At 37.4% G+C, this 23,927-nt stretch overlaps 1 protein-coding gene across 1 annotated transcript; it reads left to right on the top strand.

The window, feature by feature from the left end:
* The first annotated feature begins 2,227 nt into the window (after positions 1 to 2,227).
* On the top strand, positions 2,228 to 23,838 carry LOC137392313 (HMG box-containing protein 1-like). Its single transcript, XM_068078992.1, has 12 exons — positions 2,228 to 2,346; positions 2,812 to 3,022; positions 4,688 to 4,803; positions 10,324 to 10,564; positions 11,467 to 11,613; positions 14,131 to 14,300; positions 15,298 to 15,549; positions 16,453 to 16,591; positions 19,720 to 19,777; positions 20,559 to 20,752; positions 20,974 to 21,118; positions 22,397 to 23,838. The coding sequence occupies exons 2-12, from the start codon at positions 2,841 to 2,843 to the stop codon at positions 22,409 to 22,411; spliced, it is 1,659 nt and encodes a 552-aa protein (XP_067935093.1). The 5' UTR covers positions 2,228 to 2,346; positions 2,812 to 2,840; the 3' UTR covers positions 22,412 to 23,838.
* Positions 23,839 to 23,927: the final 89 nt, after the last annotated feature.

The following is a 23,927-nucleotide window of genomic DNA, read 5'->3' on the forward strand; positions in this document are numbered from 1 at the left end:
AACAGCAGCAAGGAGTAGCATTGTTTAAAATTCGGAACCATATTTAGACGAACATCATGACTGATGAATATACATACTGCAGATTTGAGGATGCTAACCACTCCATAAATGTTGATAGCCTTGTTGTTAGTGAATTAAAGTGCTTTCAACTTCACATATTACATTCTAGTTAGAAGTTGTCTTCTCACACTAGAATCAATCTGCCTCAGCAACTCACCACGGCTTAAAGATTACTGGAAATCATCTTTTTTTACTGGGATGAAGGTTGGAGGCTAGTAGTACTTAAGCTACTTCAAGTTATTTCTCATATCACCATTTCTCATGTTTTATCATTAGGTCAAATTCAAAAGCAAAATTGTTATTTCAGCAGGTCAATTAGTTGGTTATGAGGGATCCAGGCTCACCACCTGCAAAAACCTTAAAAACAAAACTAAAGTCTACTAAAGGTACATTTTACTGTTTGCGATGACTAGCAAAGTATTTTTAGATTACGAAGTCTTTTTAATTCATTAGTTTGTTATATTATTTTGTTTATCATTTTTCTGATTGTCGTGAGCTTATTGCGAAAGATGTATCAAAGCATCAATTTATAAAACAATTGTAAGGTTGGTGTTGAGTTCTCTGCAAATAAAATTTTACAAAGTTTTTCCTGACACATGTAATAAGCATAATATATACATATATGCTTCTATGAAATAAAATTGTATTTTATTTTCAAGCCAAATAAAGGTAGTATATGTTACACTGAATAACCTATATGTATACTTTACACTGAATAACATATACATGTATATGTATATTTTTTTACCAACTCTCAATAACATATATTTGACACTTTAGTGTAGTAGCTTCTATAGAGCCACATTGACTGTTATTTAGCCTGAAAATAAAATATAATTTAGTTGATTTGAATTTATACTCTAGTTTAGTGCTAGCTAAACTTACATCAATCTAGTAGCACTCACACCTGACCTACTTACATCGTGAACTTACTCTACTCGACCTACTTACATTGTGAACTTACTCTACTTGACCTACTTACATTGTGAACTTACTCTACTTGACCTACTTACATCGTGAACTTACTCTACTTGACCTACTTACATTGTGAACATACTCTACTTGACCTACTTACATCGTGAACATACTCTACTTGACCTACGTGCATTTTTCAATTAAGAAAATCATTAATTTGAACTAGTGATGCAAAAAAGATAAAATCTCCAATAATTTTTTTTCAAGTGTTAAGGACTGTTGTGGGTGGTCGCTTGTAAGGAAAACTTAGGACACTGTTTGGTTCAACATTCATTTTATACTGTCGAGGGCTATAACTAAATTAAATTGTGATTTAGCATCTCTCAAAACATTACTAATAACAAGAGTTGAATGTTCAAATTTGTTGAATATTTTTGCAGTTTATTTTTTTCTTATGTCTTTTGTCTTGTTTTGTATTATATTATTATATTTTATACATATTTAAGTTTTATATTTTTTGAAGGATAGGTCTCATAAATTCATTACCAAGTAAAAACCTAGGAACACTGAGATTACAAAAGTGTTTTGAAACACAGGTTTTGCACCAAGCTCAATGAGCTTATGCGAGCACTGTAGATTTCTGGTTAGTGGGCCTAAGAGCAGCAAATATGTTTGGCTTAGATGAATAAAAGTTTACATTACCTGTTCAGTTTAAAACCAAAAACAAGAATCATTTATTTCCATGAGCATTTTTAACAAAAGACATTGTAAAACAGGGTTGAATACCTGCAGTTTATTACATGTAGCTGTGAATAGCGTGGGTGGGAAATCTACTATGGAGTTCGGGTAAACTTCAGTTCCTTTAAGCGCAATACCCAAAGCTTTCGTTGCAATTTATGCATGCTATCGCTGCAACCCGTTGCCCTGGATATTTAGGAGATAATTGCGGGCTGTGACGTTTATTGTGTTTGACGTTCTAATTATTAGCTTACCACCCTGCTAAATCAAAAACATTTAAAACATTTTGCTACGTTTTTTTGTAAACTAAAACATTTGAGCTGTAAATTATTTTATTAAAAAACAATTATTAAACAATTTTTAAAGTGTATGTTACGTATTTCTTAAAACAAAATTCAATTAATGCCATCTTATTAAATATTTTTGGTACGGGCGATTGTTAGAACTGCTATAGACACTGACAACAAATCACGCCCACTGGCACGTGCTCGAATTCAACCAATGAAAAGAAGTAAACATTGGCGAACATGGCGTCCGTTGAAGAAGAAAAGAAGAAAAAAAGATTCATTGATGAGAATTTGAGGCTAATTCACGAATAGTTTGTTGGAAATTGCAACCGACATTGCAGTCAAGGTGATTCATTTGAAATCTTTTGGTTTTTTTATTGTTATCAATTCAAGTTTGTGTCATTAAAGTATTAATTATTTGGTGCCGTTTAATGTATTCACATTATTTTCATTGTTGTATTATCATCAAAACCAACAAAACGAAGTAAATGAATGAAGTATTATACCTTAACTGTAAAACAAATAAAAATAAACTTGAAGTTCTTGCAATAAGTATCGGTTTGGCTCGACTTAGTCGTATATAAGTCAGTAAACCATGATTTAGTTAGGTTTTTTATTTTGTTAGCGACCAGTCGAACATCAAAGCCTGTACGATTTTTTGTTAAAGATAATTCGTTTGAAGCTAAAATTATTGAGATTTATGTTTTGGTCATCTTCAAAAAAAATTAAACTATTATTTTGTTGTTTGTCATCAAGTTGGCATTGCATGCACTTGTGGCAGCTAAATGATTGTACATTCTGGGTTTTACAGAGACATTGATAGACGGCTACAAAATACAAATGATGGAGTATAAAAAAGGACTTGTGGAAATTGGTCCAAGTGGACAAAAGCTCCTGCACTGTCCACATGAAGGCTGCGATAAAGTGTTAACCAGCTCTCCAGGTCTGCGGTATCATATGAGAACGCATTGTGGAAATGATCGCCCCTATTTATGTAATAGATGTAAAAAAACTTTTAAAAGGTAAATAGCTTAGTTTTAGCATATGTTGATCATTAAGCCTGATGTTGTCTGCTTTAAAGTCACTCTTACACTAGTGTATTGTGATCTACCAAATCTACAAAAGTTCATGTACAATTCAGTTGTTTATACTAGTGATTTGTATTAGCCATTTTATTTATTCTCTACGCTAACAATTAAATTAATGCCAAGGCAGCCAGTAGTAATAAACAGTGGTATATATGTATATATATTTCGCTATATATATTTCGCTATACATGTATAAAGAGGTAAAGCTGTGGTCATAAACAGCAGCCAGAATAAAAAGTATAAAAATGACCTCGAACACACTTTACTACAAATTGTTTTATGTGGTATGGACAAAAAAGTTGTTAAAAATTTAGTTCACCACCGCAATCTCCTGATACGAGCGTTTCACTAGAAAGAAACTCTTCAATACGACAGCGCTGGCTCCATTGCTGCCGTTTCATCTTAGCCTGCTTATGAGTTGCAGTTTTTGCATGCATGTTTGCCTTGCTCTGCTGTGATTTGCCAGATTTCTTCTGGTGAAGCGGTTGCCTATATGTTTGTATATATTTATATATACTTACGTATATACACAATATTTATATATATAATATATATTTATATATATATTTATAGGTATTTATATATATATATATATATGCAATTTTGATAATAAAGAATTGCTGCTCGAAGTGTCAATTTCATGTTCAAAGTCGATTATTAGTGAACTAAACTACGCCTAAAAGTGCTAGTCAAACAGTAAAACTGATGAATGCGAAATGTGTAATCACTCATAAACGATCACATTTTTCTACCTATAATCTGGTTTGACGAAAAGGCTCAACTGAACACAGATTCCTTGTTGCAGGTATCACCGTCTGAGTTTTGTCAGAAGCGACTGTAAATTGTAAAGTCTCACAAAGTCGGTTAATGTAAACACACTTTAAGAATCGCTCATTCATTTGGAAACCTTAACCAAAATAATGAGTTTCACAGTGAAGTGTATGAGCAGTTGAGTGACAAAAAGCGACTAGTCAAGCGCTATCTAGGTCCTAACTGTGCTGTGGTTTGACCTTGTAACCTTCAGAAATCTCAGCAGTCAACAGGTTGCGGTGTCCATCAAATATGTGCATAAATCACTTCGGAGCTCGAGGATATTCAGGACATGACCTCAAAAATATACTCCTCACCAGTTGTTTTTCTAATCCCAGATTTAAGGGCTTTCACGTAATGCAATAAATGCCTTCTGTCACTTCAGTTTGTAAACACTTGCAATGTCACTGAATTTAAAACTCAGGCTATTACAAACTCTAAATTAAATAATTTCTCTTTTATAAGCTGAACAACTAATGTTATGGTATGCTCCGCTTTGTGTTTCAAGTTCTTGCTCTGTTCAGGCTTTTCTCACACGTTTGTTGCTGTATTACGGTAGGGTTGAGAGTGCACCGCTGCTGCAGTTTGCTGCGGGTCACTGCCCGCTGCAGAGGGTGCACATTCTAAATATACATCAGGCAGTCGACTTATTCATTATCTCCCATTGATTTCTCTTCATGTCATACGTTGTGCAGGTCTCTGAACCCTGATAGTTTGAGTTAATTTTCCTGGTCACTGCCTTCCTTATTGCGTAATAATATCCTTAACTGTCAATACATACTTTTGTAGTGCAAATGGCTTGAAGTATCATACAGAGAAGACCAAGTGTGAGCTCATGATAGATATGACATCCATCCATCATATAGATGTTAGGATGCAGTCACGCAATGAGGAGTCGATCCAAGGTATAGAGAACTTTTTGCAATTCTTTGCCTTTGCATGCAACATTTATTAAATTGCTTGCAACACCCTCTCTAGCATTATGCATTATGTTTAACATGCCATTAATGACTAGATTGGCCAGTGATACGGCTGGTGTAGAAGTACCTTCCATATATAGAGCGCTTAGTTAGTTAACTACTAGCTCTCAGCGCCCTCACTAAATCAGCTGATCGGTTGTGCGTTGTTGACTTACCTTGGCACTCGGCCAAACCTACTTGTCAATGTTTGCCTTAGCTATAATACGTGGCCCCTGGTAATCAATCTTTGATGTATACATCTAGTTATGCAGGAATTAACGCCTTCACCTTCCATGTCTATTGTCGATTGGTGATGGACCAAAAGCTAAATACGACACTAATGTTGATTGGTGTTTATTTCTAGATGTGTTTTCCAATTCTGCGTCACGTCAGTCACGACAGAGTAGCATTGAAAACAACTGTTGCACAATCCTCCGCAATTATTTGTTTCCAATAGATATTGTTTGGACTCTGACAAAAGGCTGATGCAACGCTGTGGAAATGCCTCATTTGATCATGCTGCGCTTAGTTTCCAACACGTTTGGGAAAACTACTGGAGATTTCCAAATAGGAAAAACGAAAAGAGATTAGCAAAAGTGATAAGAGTAAGCAGACGATACGCTAGCAGACGATACGCTAGCAGACGATATGCTAGCAGACGATATGCTAGCAGACGATATGCTAGCAGACGATATGGTTGGAAATAGCTAACATATTTTCTTACCCGTCAGGTCATACATATTAGTATATTACGTGTATTTATTATTTATTTTCTGATAGGGTTAGACTGGGTTGCTTAACAACCCCCTTTCAGTTGATCTGGTTGCTCACCAGCGCCGCCTTGGCAAGCTAATCGTTTACACTTAGGCTATAGGTGAATTGCTCCGATCAAGCAATGAGCTTTCTCTCGCTAGTAGTTGTGGCATTTCAATTAGTGCTTGAGCGACTTGTGCTGGCTGTCAGATCGTAGGAAGGTACAATATAGTCTTTCCGACGCTAAAACGCATCGAGAGGTTAGTGTTTGAAGGGTAGAAAGCAGAGGCGGCTGCCGGAGGGGCAATGACCTGATGCATAATCCGAGAGTACGTTCAACTCTTTACCTAATGTGTTAGAGAGGATTAATGAAATGTTTCAAGGGGATGCCTCATTAGCCTCCAGCCCTGCCTTCCTTCACCTGCATCTCTGCCTTCCCGGGCTAGCACTCCTTTAATGTTCCATACTCCAACGTATTTGCTCTCAAATATTACTTATCCAGCAGTGAAATGGCTCACACGATTGCCTCCAGTCAGCATGTCATTCGTTGTTTTGTCGTCATCTGGAAGCGCTGATGACTTTATCAGAGAAAGTAGGAAGAATATGTTGTACAATTACACGAGAATTGCTCGACTGCTGTGCTTTTGAAAGACGTCTTTGCTTAACAATTAGTTAGATTTTCTATAAAGAGAGGCAAGTAAAATAAAATTGCAAGCCGAACTCAATGTTGTCTTATCTTTGCATTTTTCCTGGCCTTGCAAATTCTGAACTCCAGTCAGATGAAGCCCGCACTCAACTCGCAAATACCAACTAGATTAGACAGAAGCAAAATCTCGAGTGCGTTCAAAGACTCGGTGAATGCTGTCTTCATAGACAGCTATAATCAGCTCACATAAGGAGGCTGCTGGAGCACTTGACCCGTACTCTCGGCTCTCCAATTGCGTTTCCCTCGAGTCTAGTCGGTTGTGAGCTATTACGTGTGTGTTACAGATGTGTTACGTGATACATTGATTACTAGATATAGCTCAAGCATTTCGAGAGAGAGAGAGAGCAGTGTGGGTCTTGTTAGGCCTTTCTCTCGCAATAGTAACCTCGCCTATTTTAGGAAAGCTTTTTCGCTCTCAATCAGGGAACTGTAAAGCAAAGAAAACCACATTCATTAATAATTTTGATCAATACTGCGGCTTGTCAGTGATACAAGTCAACTGTCTTATTCTCTGACGTGTTTGATTAATGCGCTGTGAGGAGGTTGTTCACAGCGCAATCAAGTAACAATCTTCCTGAATAGTCATTGGTACCAGTTTAATGCAGTGACACCCTTGCAATAGCATTCCTTAATCCATTTAAGCTTTCTTTGTACCACCTTGTAGCTTCCAAAGTTGTAGAGTCGTGCTGGCAGCCAATATTCAAAGGTATTCAATTTATAGCATTGTGAGGCTATCTTATTGCTGCCCGATTCCCTATTGACAACCTTTTTAGTAAGGCATTTGACCAAGTAATAATGCTTCAATCGACAGCCATTCAGCTATCTAAGAATAGACTTACACAATTATGAGTAAATAACAAATATAGGTCAGAGCGGGTATTGTGCCCGCGCACTCCTGACTTATCCGCTCTCGACTGTCGGATCGTACAAGCTTGTCTTTGCTTGATCGATCAGAAAACGTCCACTGAATTACATAATAGGGTCATTAGGTGCTCTCCCCGCTGTAACAATGCTCGGTCTAATTGGGTCAACAAGCTTGACTTTCTAGCTTGTGTCTCTCGTTTCCACTAGCAACATTCCTGAGGGCGAGTGTGTGCGGATAGTGGGGGCCCGGGACCGCGTCTCCTTTGCGGCATTCCTCGCTGACGAATGTCTAATCTCGCTGCATTCATCAAGCAATGAAATTTTTCATAACAAATTTACCTGTATTTAGTAGATGTTGTAGGTCGTATTCGTACGACCTACAACAGCGTATACCTACGACCTATTGGTCGTGTTCCAATCAGTTTTGAGTCGGGATCAAAGAAAGATGATATTTATTACAGTTGAATTTACACAAAATTTTATTGGATTTTATCAAAAAGTATCGATATTTTTCTATTATTTGTGATTGTTTTTGATGTTGGAGGTGATCTAATTGCCAGGATGTTTCAAGATTAAAATCAATACAGCTTTATCACGGTTCAAATGCTCAGATCAAGCAAAAGTGCAATTATGACATTTATAGTTGCAAAGAGATCGACAGAATAAAGACACATAATGCTGCAACTTCAACTCAATAGTCGATATCAACTATCGCAACGATAGCAGCTAGCTGCGTCATTTCGCATGTATTTTTTTTGGACGTTTTACTCACGATGAATTTTTGTCGATTTTAATTTTGAAACATCCTGGCAGTCAGATAACCTCAAACATCAAAAACTATGAAAGGTGGTAGAAAAATGTTGATAATTTTTGATAAAATCTATTAAAATTTTATGTAAGTTTATCAATAAATTGTTTACACAGGTTGCTAGGCAGCCATAGATTCTGCACAGATTTCAGCTGGCACTCAGACCAGCATGTTGGTGTTTTGTTTGGAATGCTTTCGCATTGCTCGCGTCTTATTGGTCAAACGCTATTTTTAAATGTTTGATGCCATGAGAATTCACTGCATTTAATAATAATACAATAATAAAACTCTGAAACATTGAAAAAAGTCGCTGTACGACTGATTTAGGTGTTATTATAAAATAGCACATGAGGCGTCGAAACCATAACTCCCCCATGGATGACCACCATTTTGTGTCGCTACAAGCATCGAAGCGGGACGTCTAACCGACTCATGCGACCTCTTGCCCGAACCCGACACCTGAACCAGTGGCCCGTATAACCGTGACTTTACTCTGCTGTTGCATCACTTTTGGCTGCCGGACAGCAGGCTAAATATTCATCCAAATAGGTAAGCTCTGAGGTTACGCAATTTGGCAGTCAGCTACACGTCTGTTTTGGATCAAATCAAAATGTCAGAACCATCTTGATGCTCGAGGGACGTGTTGGTTGGACTCGCAAAAGATGCCTCTTCTTAACCTGTCTTTGACAGCAGACTATAGACGTAACCTGGGTCTTGCGAAATGTGTATACGAACATTAATAGATTATGCGAACAGTCTCCTATGATTTGATGAGCGGCTGCAGAGAATGAACATCTGAGTCAGTGATTGTAATCTGTTTCTAATTTTGATGATTTATGGCTCAGAGCTGGTGGCTAAAGTGCGGTTGTACTAAAGAGCTAAGTGAAACGGTAAACAAATTAGCTAAAGTCATAATTTGTTTACCGTAATTTCGCCCATTCATCGTTTATTTTCTGGGTCTTCGCGATGTAGTCTAATATTTGGCCAATTAGGTAAGTTGCTAAGTGCCAGAGTCTATTCCTCGCCTTATCTGTTATAGTAACACTCTGTTCATTCAATTGAAAGTTTTGTGCATTTTCTGTTAATAATAGTTTTGTTCATTTCAAGCATAAACACTTATTTTGTCTAATTAGTTACTAAAAAAAATTTTGTTCATTAATTTATTAATGATTGGCTCTGATTAAACTTGTGAATATTTATCATTGAAGATGCAATTATTTTATGCATATTTTTAATATTTTAGTAAATTTTTCTTGTGAATTAATTTAAACAGTGGTCACGTTTAGCTTGAGTGAAGGTTTGTTTTTTTGTTGTTGCCTGGGCACTCTGTAATAATTTTATCATATTATACATTGTATTGTGCATTTAACATTTGATCAGATGAAAATACATATTATTAAAATCTGGCAGAGTAAGCTGGTACGAAAAACACAAAAACGAAAGATCGCGAATATCATTATTATTATTGGTTATTATTATTATTTCTTAACAAAACTTTAGTTGGAAACACGTTTTAATATGAATAATATAATACGATATGAGCTCAGCTATTTTGGTAAAAACTAACGGATTTTATGAAGACGCGAAAAATAATCGGTGACAGGATGAAATTCTGTTGATGGAAATTTTGGCGGGTCGGTAACAAAATAAAACGTAATTAAATCATGGTTCACTGACTTATACACAACTTATATGGAGCCAAACCAGTACTTCTTACATGAATTTTATGTGTACTTTTATTCCTTTTATATTGGAAATATAATTTATTCATTTACTTTATTTTGTTGAAATGATGTTTATCCAGCAAGGAGAAGCATGCCAATACGCACCAAATAATTAATATTTGGTGGACACAAACTTAAATTGATAATAAAAAGAAATCCAAAAACGTTTTTAAGTTTATCATCTTGACTGCAAAGTTGGTTACAATTTTTGACACACTGTTTGTAATTTACCCTCAAATTCTCATCAATAAGCTTTTTTTCGACGGACGCCATGTCTGCTAATGTTTACTTAATTTCATTGGTTGAATTTGAATGCATGCCAGCAGGCGTAATTTGTTTACTCTTACGTGTTAAAGTACAATTGGCTTAAATACAGACTTGACCTGGTGCTGACCTTTGCATTTTGCGGAGACCATTACCTCTGTTACCCCAACCATAAGTTGCTGGAATTGTAGCTAATCTATTTTAGTTTAGAATTCTTAGTACGACACTCTTAGGCGGTTCCGGTTCATTTTATTAAAATATAATCAAACCTCTACATACATATGTTATGGTTTGACTGTAGTAACTATATGATCAGAGTTTGACTAGAGGGGTGATTTCTTGTACAGATGATGATGTAGAAGTGGATGTTGTATCGACATCGCAACCATTGGACATCCAAAACTGGCGACAAAGTGCAGTACACGATGGATCCAATGGCCTAACACTCAGCCCTTCCCCTTACAAAAATCGTCTGGATATTTCCGACCAGGATGAGATAGTGAATCCACTGACCCAGTTGGCGATAATTGCGACCGGTCCGCACAGCCCGCTCTTACACGCCAACCTGCCACTCACTGACTTTCAAAAGTAGGTCTGCCTCGTTTGTTAATGTACATCTAGTAGCTTGGTGAGATGGATCAATTTTATTTTATATAAAGTTCCCATAGGGCGATAGTGTAGCGATACTATGCTATTCTGGGCCGACAAGTAGATCATGTTTCTATAGGACGCTATAAGAAAGCGAAGGTTGTGCGATGCCTGCTGAAGCAACAGAAAAACAAGACCTTGCGCATGCATAAATGCGACGCTGTTGATCGCCAAGACTGTTTCCATGGCACAAAGATGGCGCATTGCAAAGGTGTGTCACTTCCAAATAGCGACACTGAATCCCGATAGAATGAGAGCAACATGGTTGTTTTCATGGTGGTGTTGCGGCGTCATATGGGGGTGTGTCACTGCACTATCGCTGTGTGGGAACTTAGTACCGTACTTTTCGGACTATTGGCCGCTACTTTTTTTGATGTTTTGAGCCATGCGGCTTATATAAGGGTGCGGCTATTCTGTGGGTTTTTCTTTCACCGCTAGGGCGCATTAACCAGAATCTCCGGTTAGTGCGCTTTTAGCGGTGAAAAGAAAATGCGAAACAATGCCTAATGGCACTGTTCCGTTTTAACTACTAGCAAAGTTGCCGCCGTGTTAAAAAGCACCGCCTTGAGTTCTGTGGCCTACACAAAGGTGCCTCCTATGTATTGTTTTATTATCGGTTTTTTTGAAAATAAAGCAGATGCGGCTTATATAGGGGTGCGGTTAATAGTCCGAAAAGTACGGTATTAGTCTGTCAAGATTCCCCATTGCTGGAACATTCTTTCTAATCCTACTGTTGAAGGCTGAACAAAAGAATTGTGGAAAATATTGAATAAATCGAGTCACATCCGTCTGGCTGAATATTGTAAGTTTATCCTAATGAAAAGTTCTTCTATTGTTTTTAGAGCGTCCCAGACGTTTAATGCCTCCATACATTCGTATGCGAAACCCCCGAGGAGCAAAATCACATCACCGGTGATCTCACGAAAACGGTCACTTTCCTTCTCGGGACCCGAGAGTAAATATTCATCTAGCACAAGCAACAATAGCAGGTTAGTAACCAGTACCCATACGTAGTACTAGTTAGTAGTAACAGTACCCATCCGTAGTACTAGTTAGTAGTAGCAGTACCCATCCGTAGTACTAGTTAGTAGTAGCAGTAACCATCCGTAGTACTAGTTAGTAGTAGCGGTACCCATCCGTAGTACTAGTTAGTAACCAGTACCCATCCGTAGTACTAGTTAGTAGTAGCAGTACCATCTGTAGTACTAGTTAGTAACCAGTACCCATCCGTAGTACTAGTTAGTAGTAGCAGTACCCATCCGTAGTACTAGTTAGTAACCAGTACTCATCTGTAGTACTAGTTAGTAGCAGCAGTACTAATGGCTGGTGAAGTGGCAGTTATGGCTGCTATCAGCCAGTAAACTAGTACCACAATTTCGCACTGTAAGACAGACATACATTTAGAAGCCTAAAAGTTTAAAAAATCGATTCGACGCCCTTTAATACAGTGCGCCCAGTGATTGAACTGATTTCTTAAATCTATTATGTGCCTTTGGTAAATGCACTTCGGGCACCGCTCCATGGACCAATCTGATAAAGCTACATGTTTTTCCGTGTTAGTAACTTATTATAACTTATTATACAGCGTAGGTGTGCTGCTAACGGCTATTTACTTGTTTAAGAAACCTCCTAAAAGGGCATCGGTAAAGTGACACGCTTATGAGGTTCAGTTTAAATTAGGAGTTAGTGACGGGCAAGTTACACCAACATAGATGTGGATAGATTGTGGATGCATGGGCTAAGGTAAAGCTAGCCACCATTGTTAGATCTTTCGAGAAAGTCGGTTTAGAGTTGAACTGCAGCCAACAGGCGAGTCTGCCTCAGACAATGATGAGGAGGAACCCGGAATGCTGGACAAAATGTAGGAAGAAGAGTGAATATTTTATCCTATAAAGTTGACGAGGTTCGCTGTTTCTTCTTTGTTTTTTTTTTACGTAAGTTTTAAAATGCGTATTATATTAAGGCGCAGTTGAAGATTGTATCAGCTGAAGGTGAATTTACACAAACCTTTGGTAGATTTTATCAGGAAATACCGGATTTTTCTATCATTTGCGATTGTCTCTAATGTTTGAGATGATCTGACAGCCAGAATTTTTCAAGATTAAAATCGGCAAAGCTTGATTGCGGTTTAAACGGTCAGATCAAGCGATAATGTGATTATAATGTCTATAGTTGCAAAAAGACCGACAGAATAGAAACGCGTAACGCTGCAACTTGAACACAATAGCTGATATCAATAACGCGAGAGACAGGCAGCTGAGCAACTAGTGATGTCATATTGGTACATTTTTCTGAGCGTTTTAACCATGATCAGGTTTTATCGAGTTTAATCTTTAAACATCTTGGCAGTCAGATCACCTCAAAAGATAAAAATTGCTGATACTTTCTGATAAAATCTACTAAAATTTTGTGTTAGCTCATATTTAACGTAAGTACAGAAATTGAGACTGCGTCCTTTGACAAGGAGAATACTCTTCATATTGATCAGGCAGTGACTAAACTAGTACCGAGTGACTCACAGTCCCCTCTCATTGGTTAGCGGATCAGTAAGACAGTTAAAGAGTGAAATATGATAAGACTCTACCAGTCACTTAGTAGTGTCAGCTGTCGGTCAACTGATAAGTGAGTTGGGGTCTTAAGGATGTGTCTGTCCTTTGTATGTCATTAGATATGGGCTAGATAACTTTACCCTGTTAAGCAAACATCTACAATAGATATCTATTACCTCAATTGAGCAAACATGGTATATTTATATAGGTAGAGTGCACCCGCGTCATTTAAGCATCGATTTTGAAAAGCAATCAATTTATCCTCGTGTTATGATATTCACATTCTTCTCCACACAGTCAGAATCACATCATGGTCACATTCCCATGATGTCATGGAATTCCCCCTCTCTTTGCCTTGTCAACATTGTCAGCAAGGATTAACCAACTCCCAAAGGCGAACTCGGGCAGGTTTGTGCCTGCCCAGCAACAACCTTCACCCTACATGATAATCACTTAACTCTATTTCATAAGCTTTGATTTGACCCGAAAACTTGACCTCAATTAATGGACCCGCCCTGGCTTGTTTCAGTACGTTTATTGCTATGGCCAAGTCTTACGACATATATGGTAGGGCCTTACACCGTGAAATGCATATGCCATGAAACGCATCATTAGTTCATTTAGGGATTGTCTTTCCTCTGTGCTTATAGTCAGGTAGATACAGGTTATATTATTCGAGAGAGAGGGTAGGCTAGCCTACCAGTAGCTACATCTTTAGATCTTTCATATACGAATAATAGTTTGTTTGTGGATTTTGCCATTGCCAGCCATTCTAGTCAAACTCAGTATTCCATTTGCGATATGTATGCTTTGGAGCCCTCTGTTCGCCGGTTGCGCTTTGTTGATCCTCTAGCTCTAGTAGCTCTATCCTCTAGCTTTGGAAAGGGACGATTATTTTATAGAAATCTCCCAGAATACAGTGAGTATAATGGAATCACATGTATAATTGCTTTACAGTTGTTCAGATGATGACGGTCCGCTGCCGAGTGAGAGTACCAATTCTGAATTAGAATTAGATCCTATATCCACAAGCTCTGATGAGAATAATGGTAGTGAGGCTGGCTCTGAAGACAACCACTGCGAAGAGATGTCATGGCCTGAGGCTAAGTGGCAATGTTTTATATCAGGTGTGTGTTTTTCAACCTCTTTTGAGTCTCTAATCTATGTCATTTCTCAAATAACATCCATACTCAATAATAAGTTAAAACCCATACTCAGTAATAAGGTAAAACCCATACTCAGTAATAAGTTAAAACCCATACTTAATAATTTGGTAAAGCAGTAAAACTGTATGTGTCACAATTTCGCCATAGTCAATGAGCTCAAATTTACACATTTGTTAAAAAAATTATGATATATTTGTTTAATTTAAAGTATGTACTCATAAATTACATTTCCGACCAATCAAGATGTGTTTTGTATCTCGGCTTCCATAGGGTCTTGTTTTTGGTAAGGAAGTTTGGCAAACTACTTGTGCCCATTAAAACATGTCTTTTCCCTGAGATAAATATTTTCAATCTATGTAAATAGTTCAGTTTTATCACGCTTGTATGATTTAGTAGACAAGTTCTGTCACAATTACGTCACTTCATTAGCAGGGTTCAAATAAAGAGTGACGTTGTATCTTTCAACACTTTAGTAGTGGTGTTCTATTAGAGGTGGCATTCAAATGGACGTTTTACGGTAACCACTTTCCATTTCGAAACTTCTTATGATTTGTGACTTAGTCATATCCCTATTGTTGCATTTCGAAATTCAGCAATGCTTATAAATAATAATGTTTTTATTACTTCAGAATATTGCAAGTTGAAGTATTTGACATAGGCTATAAGATTTACTATCTATAGCCATACTATATGAAAACCACATTTGTCTGATTCACTCTGTAGGCTCTTGTCTTGGCAGTTGTACAAAAGTGTAGTTGACAGCACTTGAAAACACCATTGCTGCGAAGGAAGACTGGCAGAGGAAGGGTTTAGCATGATGAAAAGATGATTTTCAAGTTTGAGTAGAAAGTTTTTTGTCTACAAAAAAATTACTGAAGCTCATGTTCATGTGTCGATGTCTAGTGGATTATTGTGAGTTTGGGTAGAAAGATCTTTACTTCTGGCTTCTTATTTGAAGGTACGAAGGTTCGCATAGAAAATGGTATTATTACTGACTGGAAAAGGGTGGAAGATAGGTTTGAGGAAAAATATCTGGAAGGAAGCTATGCTCCCCATGGCCTTCGATTAGTCGAAGTCTTGGCGAGAGAGCCAATGTTACATTTAGCTTTCTCTCCAGAGCAGCCAGGCGGCGGAGAACGAGCGACAGAGAATGATTCCGTACTCTTTGCTCAATGCCAACTTGACCATCCCTTCTTTGTCAAAGACAAAGGTACGCTGACTTTTATGTAGCTGCTGCTTGTGTAAGACCAAGTTGCTGTCAAAAACTACTCACCCTTGCGTTAAACTGCACGCATCCTTAATTATAGCCTCACTTCCAACACATTTCTATGGTCTGCCCCACAGTTTCATGATAGCTTGCGGCATCCACTTAATAAAAGCCAGAAAACCCTATCTATACTTGCTATGTTCACATCGTGCGGATCATCTGGATTTGGAGTCGTGCATACATTAAACTATTGTGCAATAAGTGTTTCAATGAATATGCACATGCTGCGGATTAACTTTGTATGAAAAGATACTTTGTTGAAAAAGATAAGGAATTCTACGTCAGACTTCATACTCCTGTCTCGCTTAGCAGCGCTCTTTCAACATAAGAAAAGCTGAAGCGTGGAAATTTTAAAATTAGTATAGCCTGCACCGCATTTTCTTGCGCACCATTCACAAGTGCCGTTTCCATCTTTCGTAAACATATTTTACTTGACTTGCGAGTTTTTGTCGTTTAGATCTTGCCGATTGACCGTGTCATGTTAACCTGGTGTATGTGTCATCCATCGCCATTGCTCATTTCACTGGGTAGATAATATATGGTTCTCAAAATATGTTTCTTTACTCCTTCATTACCAGTTTAGTTATGTACAACTACAACAGGAAGTAGTTTACAGAGATAGTAGCTCTTTATGGCAACTGTATTGGTTTATTATTGGTGTTTGTTAGTTAGTTAGGAAGTGTTTGACCCCCTCATCCAAGTTGGTGTGACAACTTGCTGCTAACTTAACCTTGCATTAGTTGACACCTGCACTGTTTGGAGATACAACTTTGGTCAGCTGTATGGCCATTTCTTTCTTGTGTACGTGTATCAATGATAGCCTAAGTGCCTTTGTATTCTCTCTAGGTTGGTGCTCTTGCCACCCGTCTTTAACTGATGAGAACTATGGAATACCGTGCTCCTCCTTGGACATAAATGATGTTTGTTTGCCTTCTCATCATCCAGATGCCTCATTCACGAGGAGCGCTGTCCGCAGCCTTAACAGGTGCTTTGAGTTTGCCATTCAGAATGAGTTTTGGGTGGGGAGAGGTAAAAAAGTTGTGGGGAAACACTTTTTATTATTTCTCAATCCAAGCCCTATAAACCAATTTCTGCAAAACGTTTTTCTCTATTAGTTTCTTGTTACCGTTATATTCCATTTTAGGAGCTATTTTTTGAGAAGTCTGTTTAAATTTGGTGTAATCAAGATAAACGATGCTAAAATGGTTTTATTGGTTTCATTGATAGGTCATCTTTTGATAACTAGAGGGATTATCACATTACAGTAATTCTTCACTTTTCGCAGTTAATGGGACTGACAACTCCTCGCGGCAAATACAAATCTGTCAAATAGAAATTAAAAAACTCATATCTAATAAATTCACTATTTCTTTCCCCGTAAGCATTTTCATTGTTTCTTGGGTTCATTAGACAAGATGGGAGGCATTTAAGAGGCACGATAAAGGGTGTTACAAGCACTTTGCACTTTTATGCTTTACAAAAAGTAACAAGAAAACAGTCGATCATGGCGATTGCTAATGCAGCGATGCTCCCTCAGCCAGAGTATGAGAGAGATTTGTGTATTTTATGTATCTTAGTTTTTTATATTTTATTTATTAATTTTTAGTAAACAAAAATTTTTATGAATTTTTTACTTTCGCAGCTTCAGTGCTTCGCAGGGTTAAAAAATATTTCTTTTAGTAAAAGTTTTATAAATTTTTTTATTTTGTTGTACAGAAGCTGTGAAAGTTGAATTACCCTAGGACACTTTTATTTCGCTAGTATTTAGTTTCGTGAGTAGCACACAGAGTAAAATTTTGCTGCAACTTAATTTCGCGGCTCTGATGAGTGCGAAAATATAGTGATGTGAAAATAAATGCAGTGAAAAAAACAGATTACATTCCTCAGGTCCAGTTTACTAATAAGAAACAAAATTCAATTTGGGACTAGTTCGTATTTGTAAACCGCAGGTTGAAATGTGTGGGTGAGATCGATAATTCAATTTGATCACTTGCTGCCATTTGTTTTTTGGACTATCAATGACGTCTAGGTCCCTCCCGCCGTGACTTTCACACTCGAATCCCAAGAAGAAGAAAATAGATAGGTAACAACCAACTTCACAACCAAAACTGTATAACCCTTTCGCTGCCATAAACGCATTTATGCGTTTTCTAGGGGCCACTGCCATAAACGCATTTTTGGACTTTCTCAGCAATTGCGTGGTAACCTGATTTTACTATTCGTTGAACACATAACCCACGGTCTTTGAGAGTTTTATGAAATTGACTGTGTTGTCCGAAGATTTCTCTATAAAATCAGCCTATAACAACGAAGCAATTTCACACTTTTGTTTGAGAATTTCTAATCTAAAATCGAACATTTTTCTGTGAGTTCATTAATTACTGCCCGCGAGTCATAAAACAGGTAATTAGTTGTTAATGACATTATAGCCAACCAATATTTAGATTTTTGTGATTATACAGATAATTAAAGTAGCAGCACTGTCTTTAATGTGTCTGTTCACAACCAAAACTGTATAATGTAGTTGAACCTGGTGAGGGTTGATATTTTTTTGGTTGGTAATAAAATTCATCACTACAATAATTATTCTTCAATTTGATGACTTCACCTACCAGGCTTTCATCCTCATCAGTTACAAATTCGGTGACTAAACTGATATCATCTTAATTTGCTTTGCCATGTTGCTCAGTCGATGTATTAGCTATAATGAGTTTACCAGAAATTTCCCATTGAGCCCAACCACAAATGAAAATTGCTTGCATTTCTAATATGAAGATTTTATTGTGGATATCAATGAACAAAGCTATTTAATTTCGCGTTTTCGCTTGTTCGTTATGATAGTTTAGTTTCGCTCATGAAATTTTCGCGAGAGGATGACTCCGCGAAAATGCGAAAGTTAGATGAGGCGAATACATAAGTGTCCTAGGGTACGAAGTAGCGAGGGATTACTGTAATCGCATGTTAAAAGCAGCATTTAGAGGACAACTCCAGGTGTATGACTGCAGGAGGTGTATGCCTTGATTGCTCATCAAGTATTCAAATGATATTTTCTTCATGCGAATCACAAAGTGGTAGGTTTAGTTGAACTGACATGTTGCTGCCCATTAGCCAATAGCGATCTGTTTTTAGTCAGCAACTGTTTTTAACAAGTACATTTTACTTATTGATTGACACTACTCTCTGATCATTCCGTGTGCTAGTATTTTCTCTCACCAATAAGTAAATTTAAATGAAACTTGTTATATCAATAGTTAATTAATGTTTACCACTTGCCATTCCCTAATGAATTTAATTTATTCTACTGGTCAACATCGAAAGTAAACAAGTCAGAGATGTGAGTAGGTTATTCGCGTGTAAACTTGCTGTTCAGTTTTCTCCAGAGATTCATTTATAAAATCGCATGTTGCAATTGTCTAGTGTAAACACACAGCAAGAGAAATAATTTATGCCTATTAACTGTTAGCTCTGCTGGGGATTTACCCACAGTGGCTTTACCTACTAGGGAAATTGTGACATACACCTGGTCTTTATAGCTATCTATTTATGGTGTCCTATAAATACGGCTTTTTCATACTTACTAAACATTTGTACTCTACCGTAAGTTGTCATGGAAAGAAGCAATTATTTAACTCCTTGTAACATTAGTATGTTTATTATATAATATATCCATTACTGGATATGTCATGGCATTTGGTTTGTAACCATGGCCATAACTTTGTGTGTTTAAACACACAAAATAATCGCTTGAAGCGTGACTCACCACCCATTAGAGCCAAGCACAGAATGAGCGGTGCTTAGACAGGTCATTTTTGTGAACTTTATACAGCTCATGTGACAGCTTCTTACAGATTCTTGTAAGATGCATAAAAGTTAGTGTTAAAATGTAATGTTCTTATATAACCATCCTGGGAGTTGTCTCTTCTACAAAACATGATGGTTATTTCTGTAAGTAATGTCTATTGTTGAAAGTTTTTTTAAATTACTTTTCTTTTATAAAAAAAACTGCTAATTTTGCTTAATGAAACATTAATTTCTGAGCTGGTAAACAACTTTGGTCAAGTTCGGACCCATTCAACCAGTAAAAGTAAATGTGCAATGTCGTGTCTGTTACAGCCTACAGTTCACACCTGAGGATTCACACGCAGTGTTCGCATTGAGTCAGATGGCTAGGGTATGTTTGTTTGTTTACATCTTTCACTTGCTAGCGGCTGATATTGAGTTGTCGCCGTTATTATTTATTTGTTCTCTGTTATTATTTGTTTGTTCCCCGCATGCCATTACACAATCGTAGTCGTCTGCTGTCAATATTTAGAGCCAGCCCGGTGTTTGTTTAATAAGGCGTCTTGTCGTTGCTTCAATATATAATCTTGTTCAAAGGGGCTGATGGCAATGGACAGCTTATTGATCTATGGCGTGTTTTGGTGTGATCCTGTTAATTTTTGGAGTTGTCTGCCTAGGTTCTGCAGAGTTTAATGTCAAGGATAGCTGCTGAAGCCTGACGTAATAGTTATTATTGCATCTTGAGATTCGATAAGATTTAAAAAAAACTGATTTGTTCGGTAGGAATTTGATGTCTTCTAGTGCGCTGCCGACCACTTAAAAATATGTTTATTAATTTGGTGAAGTTCATTCATTTGAAGTCAAACTGGTTTGAAAACATAATAAATGGTTAGGTTTCGTTCAAGACCTGCTAACACTCCTACTTGTAATCTGTGAAAAAAGCGTTCTATGGATAATAATCAAACTGGCCGACAGTGATAATTTCGCTCTCAAGTAATTTCCAATATCAGCGACCTCTAGACTTGTCATTTGCGAAGCTATATAGGCCAGAAACATTCTATTGTGAGCTCATATTAGAGTTAAATAGAGGGTGATTAACTTGTGTTAGACAGCCATGCAATAGTTAGCCCTGCATGTAGCTGGCATCACATCTCTTTGTTTGATGATTTTAGTCCAGAAAGAAGTCTAACTCATCGGAACAATTGTCAAGTTCGTTTCCTCGAAGCTCAATGAAACCGGCGAAGAAAAGGCCTTCCTCTTTCTTTCATGATCACCTCAAGGCCAAACGACCCATGAATGCCTTCATGCTTTTTGCTCAGAAGTACAGACTCCACTATACTCAGCTTCATCCCGGCAAAGATAACAGGTAGATGTATCCTCTTTCAGGTCTGCAAATTGGCGCTGTTCTCTGTCTCACTCAACATAAGTAAAAAAGTCATTTTAAAAAGTTCTTTGCGGTTCCAAATTTTCCTTGCAGTTTTGTTCATTTTTTTGAAAGCAATTGCTCTCGGTTAGATGACAGACTACCATAATTTAGACATGTAATCCACCGCTATTTCATTGCATCTCTATTTGCCTACCGTGTAGAGCTATCAGTGTATTGCTCGGAGATCACTGGAAGAAGATGAAAAACGACGAAAGAAAAGGCTTTTCACAGGAAGCCAAAAAGTTGGCCGAGCAGTTCAGGAAGAAGAACCCGGATTGTTGGAAGCGTAAGAGATCTGTTTCAGAGGTGAGAGAGTTACATTGATTTCACTGAGCTTTCCTAGTGGGCTTCGTTTGAGATAGTGGTGGAGAACAACTCTCATTGAAGTGGGCGATAGAGTGTAACTTCTGTTGGAAGGTAGAGTGCAACTCCTAATGGAGTAGGGAGCAACTTCTATAATTTGAAGTAGTTGGTAGAGAGTAAATACTATTGAAATAGGTGGTAAGAGGTAATTTCTATTGAAGTAGGTGGTAAGAGGTAACTTCTATTGAAGTAGGTGGTAGAGGGCAACTTCTATTGAAGTAGATGGTAGAGAGTAACTTCTAATGGAGTAGATGATACAGAGCAACTTCTATTGAAGTAGGTGGTAAGAGGGCAACTTCTATTGAAGTAGGTGATAGAGGGCAACTTCTATTGAAGTAGATGGTAGAGAGTAACTTCTAATGGAGTAGATGATAGAGAGCAACTTCTATTGAAGTAGGTGGTAAGAGGTAACTTCTATTGAAGTAGGTGGTAGTGAGTAACTTCTATTGAACTAGGTGGTAGAGGGCAACTTCTATTGAAGTAGGTGGTGAGAGTAACTTTTATTGAAGTAGGTGGTAGAGGGTAACTCTTATTGAAGTAGATGGTGGTGAGATAGCGAAGGGTTTCCAGCTTTCAGAATAGGCTCTCAGTTACAAGTTGCTAGTCATTTATATGCGCCAAAAATTAATTTATTGATTTCAAGACTGACTCTAGGTAATGTTACCCCAGCAGATCATTGGCTTCGTATATCCTAAATCTATATAATGTAAAATACCTGCCATATACTTGTGGAAAACCAAGTTTAGGATTGGAAGAACAATTATTTGTTGTGATGAACCAAAAACCTCTCGTTCTTTGTCTAACAAGTTGGGCAAGTTGGAGCCTCGGAGTTAAAACGAGGAACGTTTTCATTGGTTGACTTATCCACTTGCTGCTGTCACAAACCACGTGTTGTAGCAATAAATATGGTATTGCAGTTACTGATATCCATGTTTACAACTTTGGATTTACTTACCCAAAACTATTATTATGAATTTTTTATTGAACAAATGGTAATCGTTGCTTAAATCGAATCAACAATTTATTAAAAATGGCACAAGTTTGGGGACTGTGGCTGATCGCTGATCTACCCATTATAAGGCAGCGGTCGCATGGCCTCTTATCAATTTTCTTGTCCCTCTTGTCACCCTCTTAAATCCAATCTGTTTGAATGAATACTTTTGCTTTTTATTTACTCACTGCTCTTGCTGCGACGTCTCAATCAACCTTCTTTTCTACCAGGGGTTCATTTCCTAACAGCTCACACTACTGCTCCGCCATCCTGCAAGTACTCCAAAGCTGAGAATTAGAACTCACACTTACTGTCCGCAGACTGGACCAGCTGATCTCAAGCGTCAGATACCCTCTACATGCTTTCTACTCTCCGTGTCCACTTTGTCTTCTCTCTTAATTATTTTATAAAATATTTTGTTGAAATTTTTCCATGCATACTTCTTTTGTGTCTACGTCGTTTTAGGATGCTAGGCCGAGAGTCGCGCTCGCCACTGCTTTAGCCCTGACCTATCTTTAAATTCATGCTCGCGCAAAACAATCTCCTTTTATCAATAATAATTTCAAAAGCGTTTCGTCGATTACAGATTTGTTGCGTTCATGGCAAGGTTTTTAATTCAGTCGCGCGACGCATTTCGGTTGTTCTCACTTTTGGTCAGTATTAAATGACTTGGGCTAAGATATTTTTTGATGTTGGAACTTTAGCAGTGGATCAGGGTCAGCTCCGCTGCATATTTATTGGCTGTTAGTACCTCAGGACTTCATAGACAGTGGGAGACAATTTCCACTCACAATCAAATTAAGATCCTTTCAAATTTCTGTATATTTATTTAGTGATATTTTCTTATCAACATATATTTTGGTAAATCGTTTTAGATGTAGGTGTAAAATCAAGCTTTTTGCAAAAATGCTATGGATGAGCTTTTAGTTTGATTGGCTGCGATTATATTAGCTGCGGAAGAAGCGTCAGTTTGGTTGGCTCGGTTCGTGTTGAGAAAATTAGTTGGCAAAACTGGTATTCAGTATGGTTGGGGTTTTTAATGCTGGTAAAATGCATTTTTAAATATATATTTTATATTAGTATTAATTACATTATTATATTTTGTGCGTTACACTACATTATTTGTTTTTCATCTAGCTTGTCTATGTTCATAGACGTCTGCACACGCATATAATCAGTTGTTAATTGTAAATGTTTGCCACCAATGTGACTATGCATCCTGTTTAACTGGATCCTGATCGACCTACAGTAGTTACCATATCACGCTCTCCCCTCGCAAGTTAGACTGGAACCTTAGAGTAGTTTACGCTGGGTGGGGTACCAACTAGAGCCTACCTAATCTCTTAAAATGTCTGCATTACAGGGCATTAAAATATTTTTCAATTACTAACTAGTTGTATTTTTATTAACAATGTAATACAGAGATGCTATATTTGTTATTTTCTAATGTTGATTGGCACATATTTCAGAGATTTTATCCTGTTTTGAATTAGGTGGGAAGATATATATACGTTATTGCTATACTCACAGATTTCACGCCCGCTATAGTGATGACAGGCTGTTACACTGGCTAGAAATATATTTTGTTACATAATTTTCTTCCTTCAGTTTTTGTTGTGAATATTGAATTGTATTTTGAATAAACTAGATAAAATTCACTATCACCGTTTGCATGTTTTGTTGAGCCATAAAGTGTTTAGTTTGTACATACTAGCCATTTCCTTCTAGTAGCAAAACTATAATATCGAGCGTTAAAGAACT

This window comes from Watersipora subatra, chromosome 3, assembly GCF_963576615.1.
Source record: "Watersipora subatra chromosome 3, tzWatSuba1.1, whole genome shotgun sequence".
Classification (NCBI taxonomy): Eukaryota; Metazoa; Bryozoa; class Gymnolaemata; order Cheilostomatida; family Watersiporidae; genus Watersipora; species Watersipora subatra.

Bases quoted from the DNA above. Each gene is read 5' to 3' on its own strand.
- LOC137392313 (XM_068078992.1), top strand. From the start codon at position 2,841: ATGATGGAGTATAAAAAAGGACTTGTGGAAATTGGTCCAAGTGGACAA. The intron at 15,550-16,452 runs GTACGCTGACTT...TATTCTCTCTAG, and splicing joins CTTCTTTGTCAAAGACAAAG to GTTGGTGCTCTTGCCACCCG. The intron at 16,592-19,719 runs GTGCTTTGAGTT...TGTCTGTTACAG, and splicing joins GCTGTCCGCAGCCTTAACAG to CCTACAGTTCACACCTGAGG.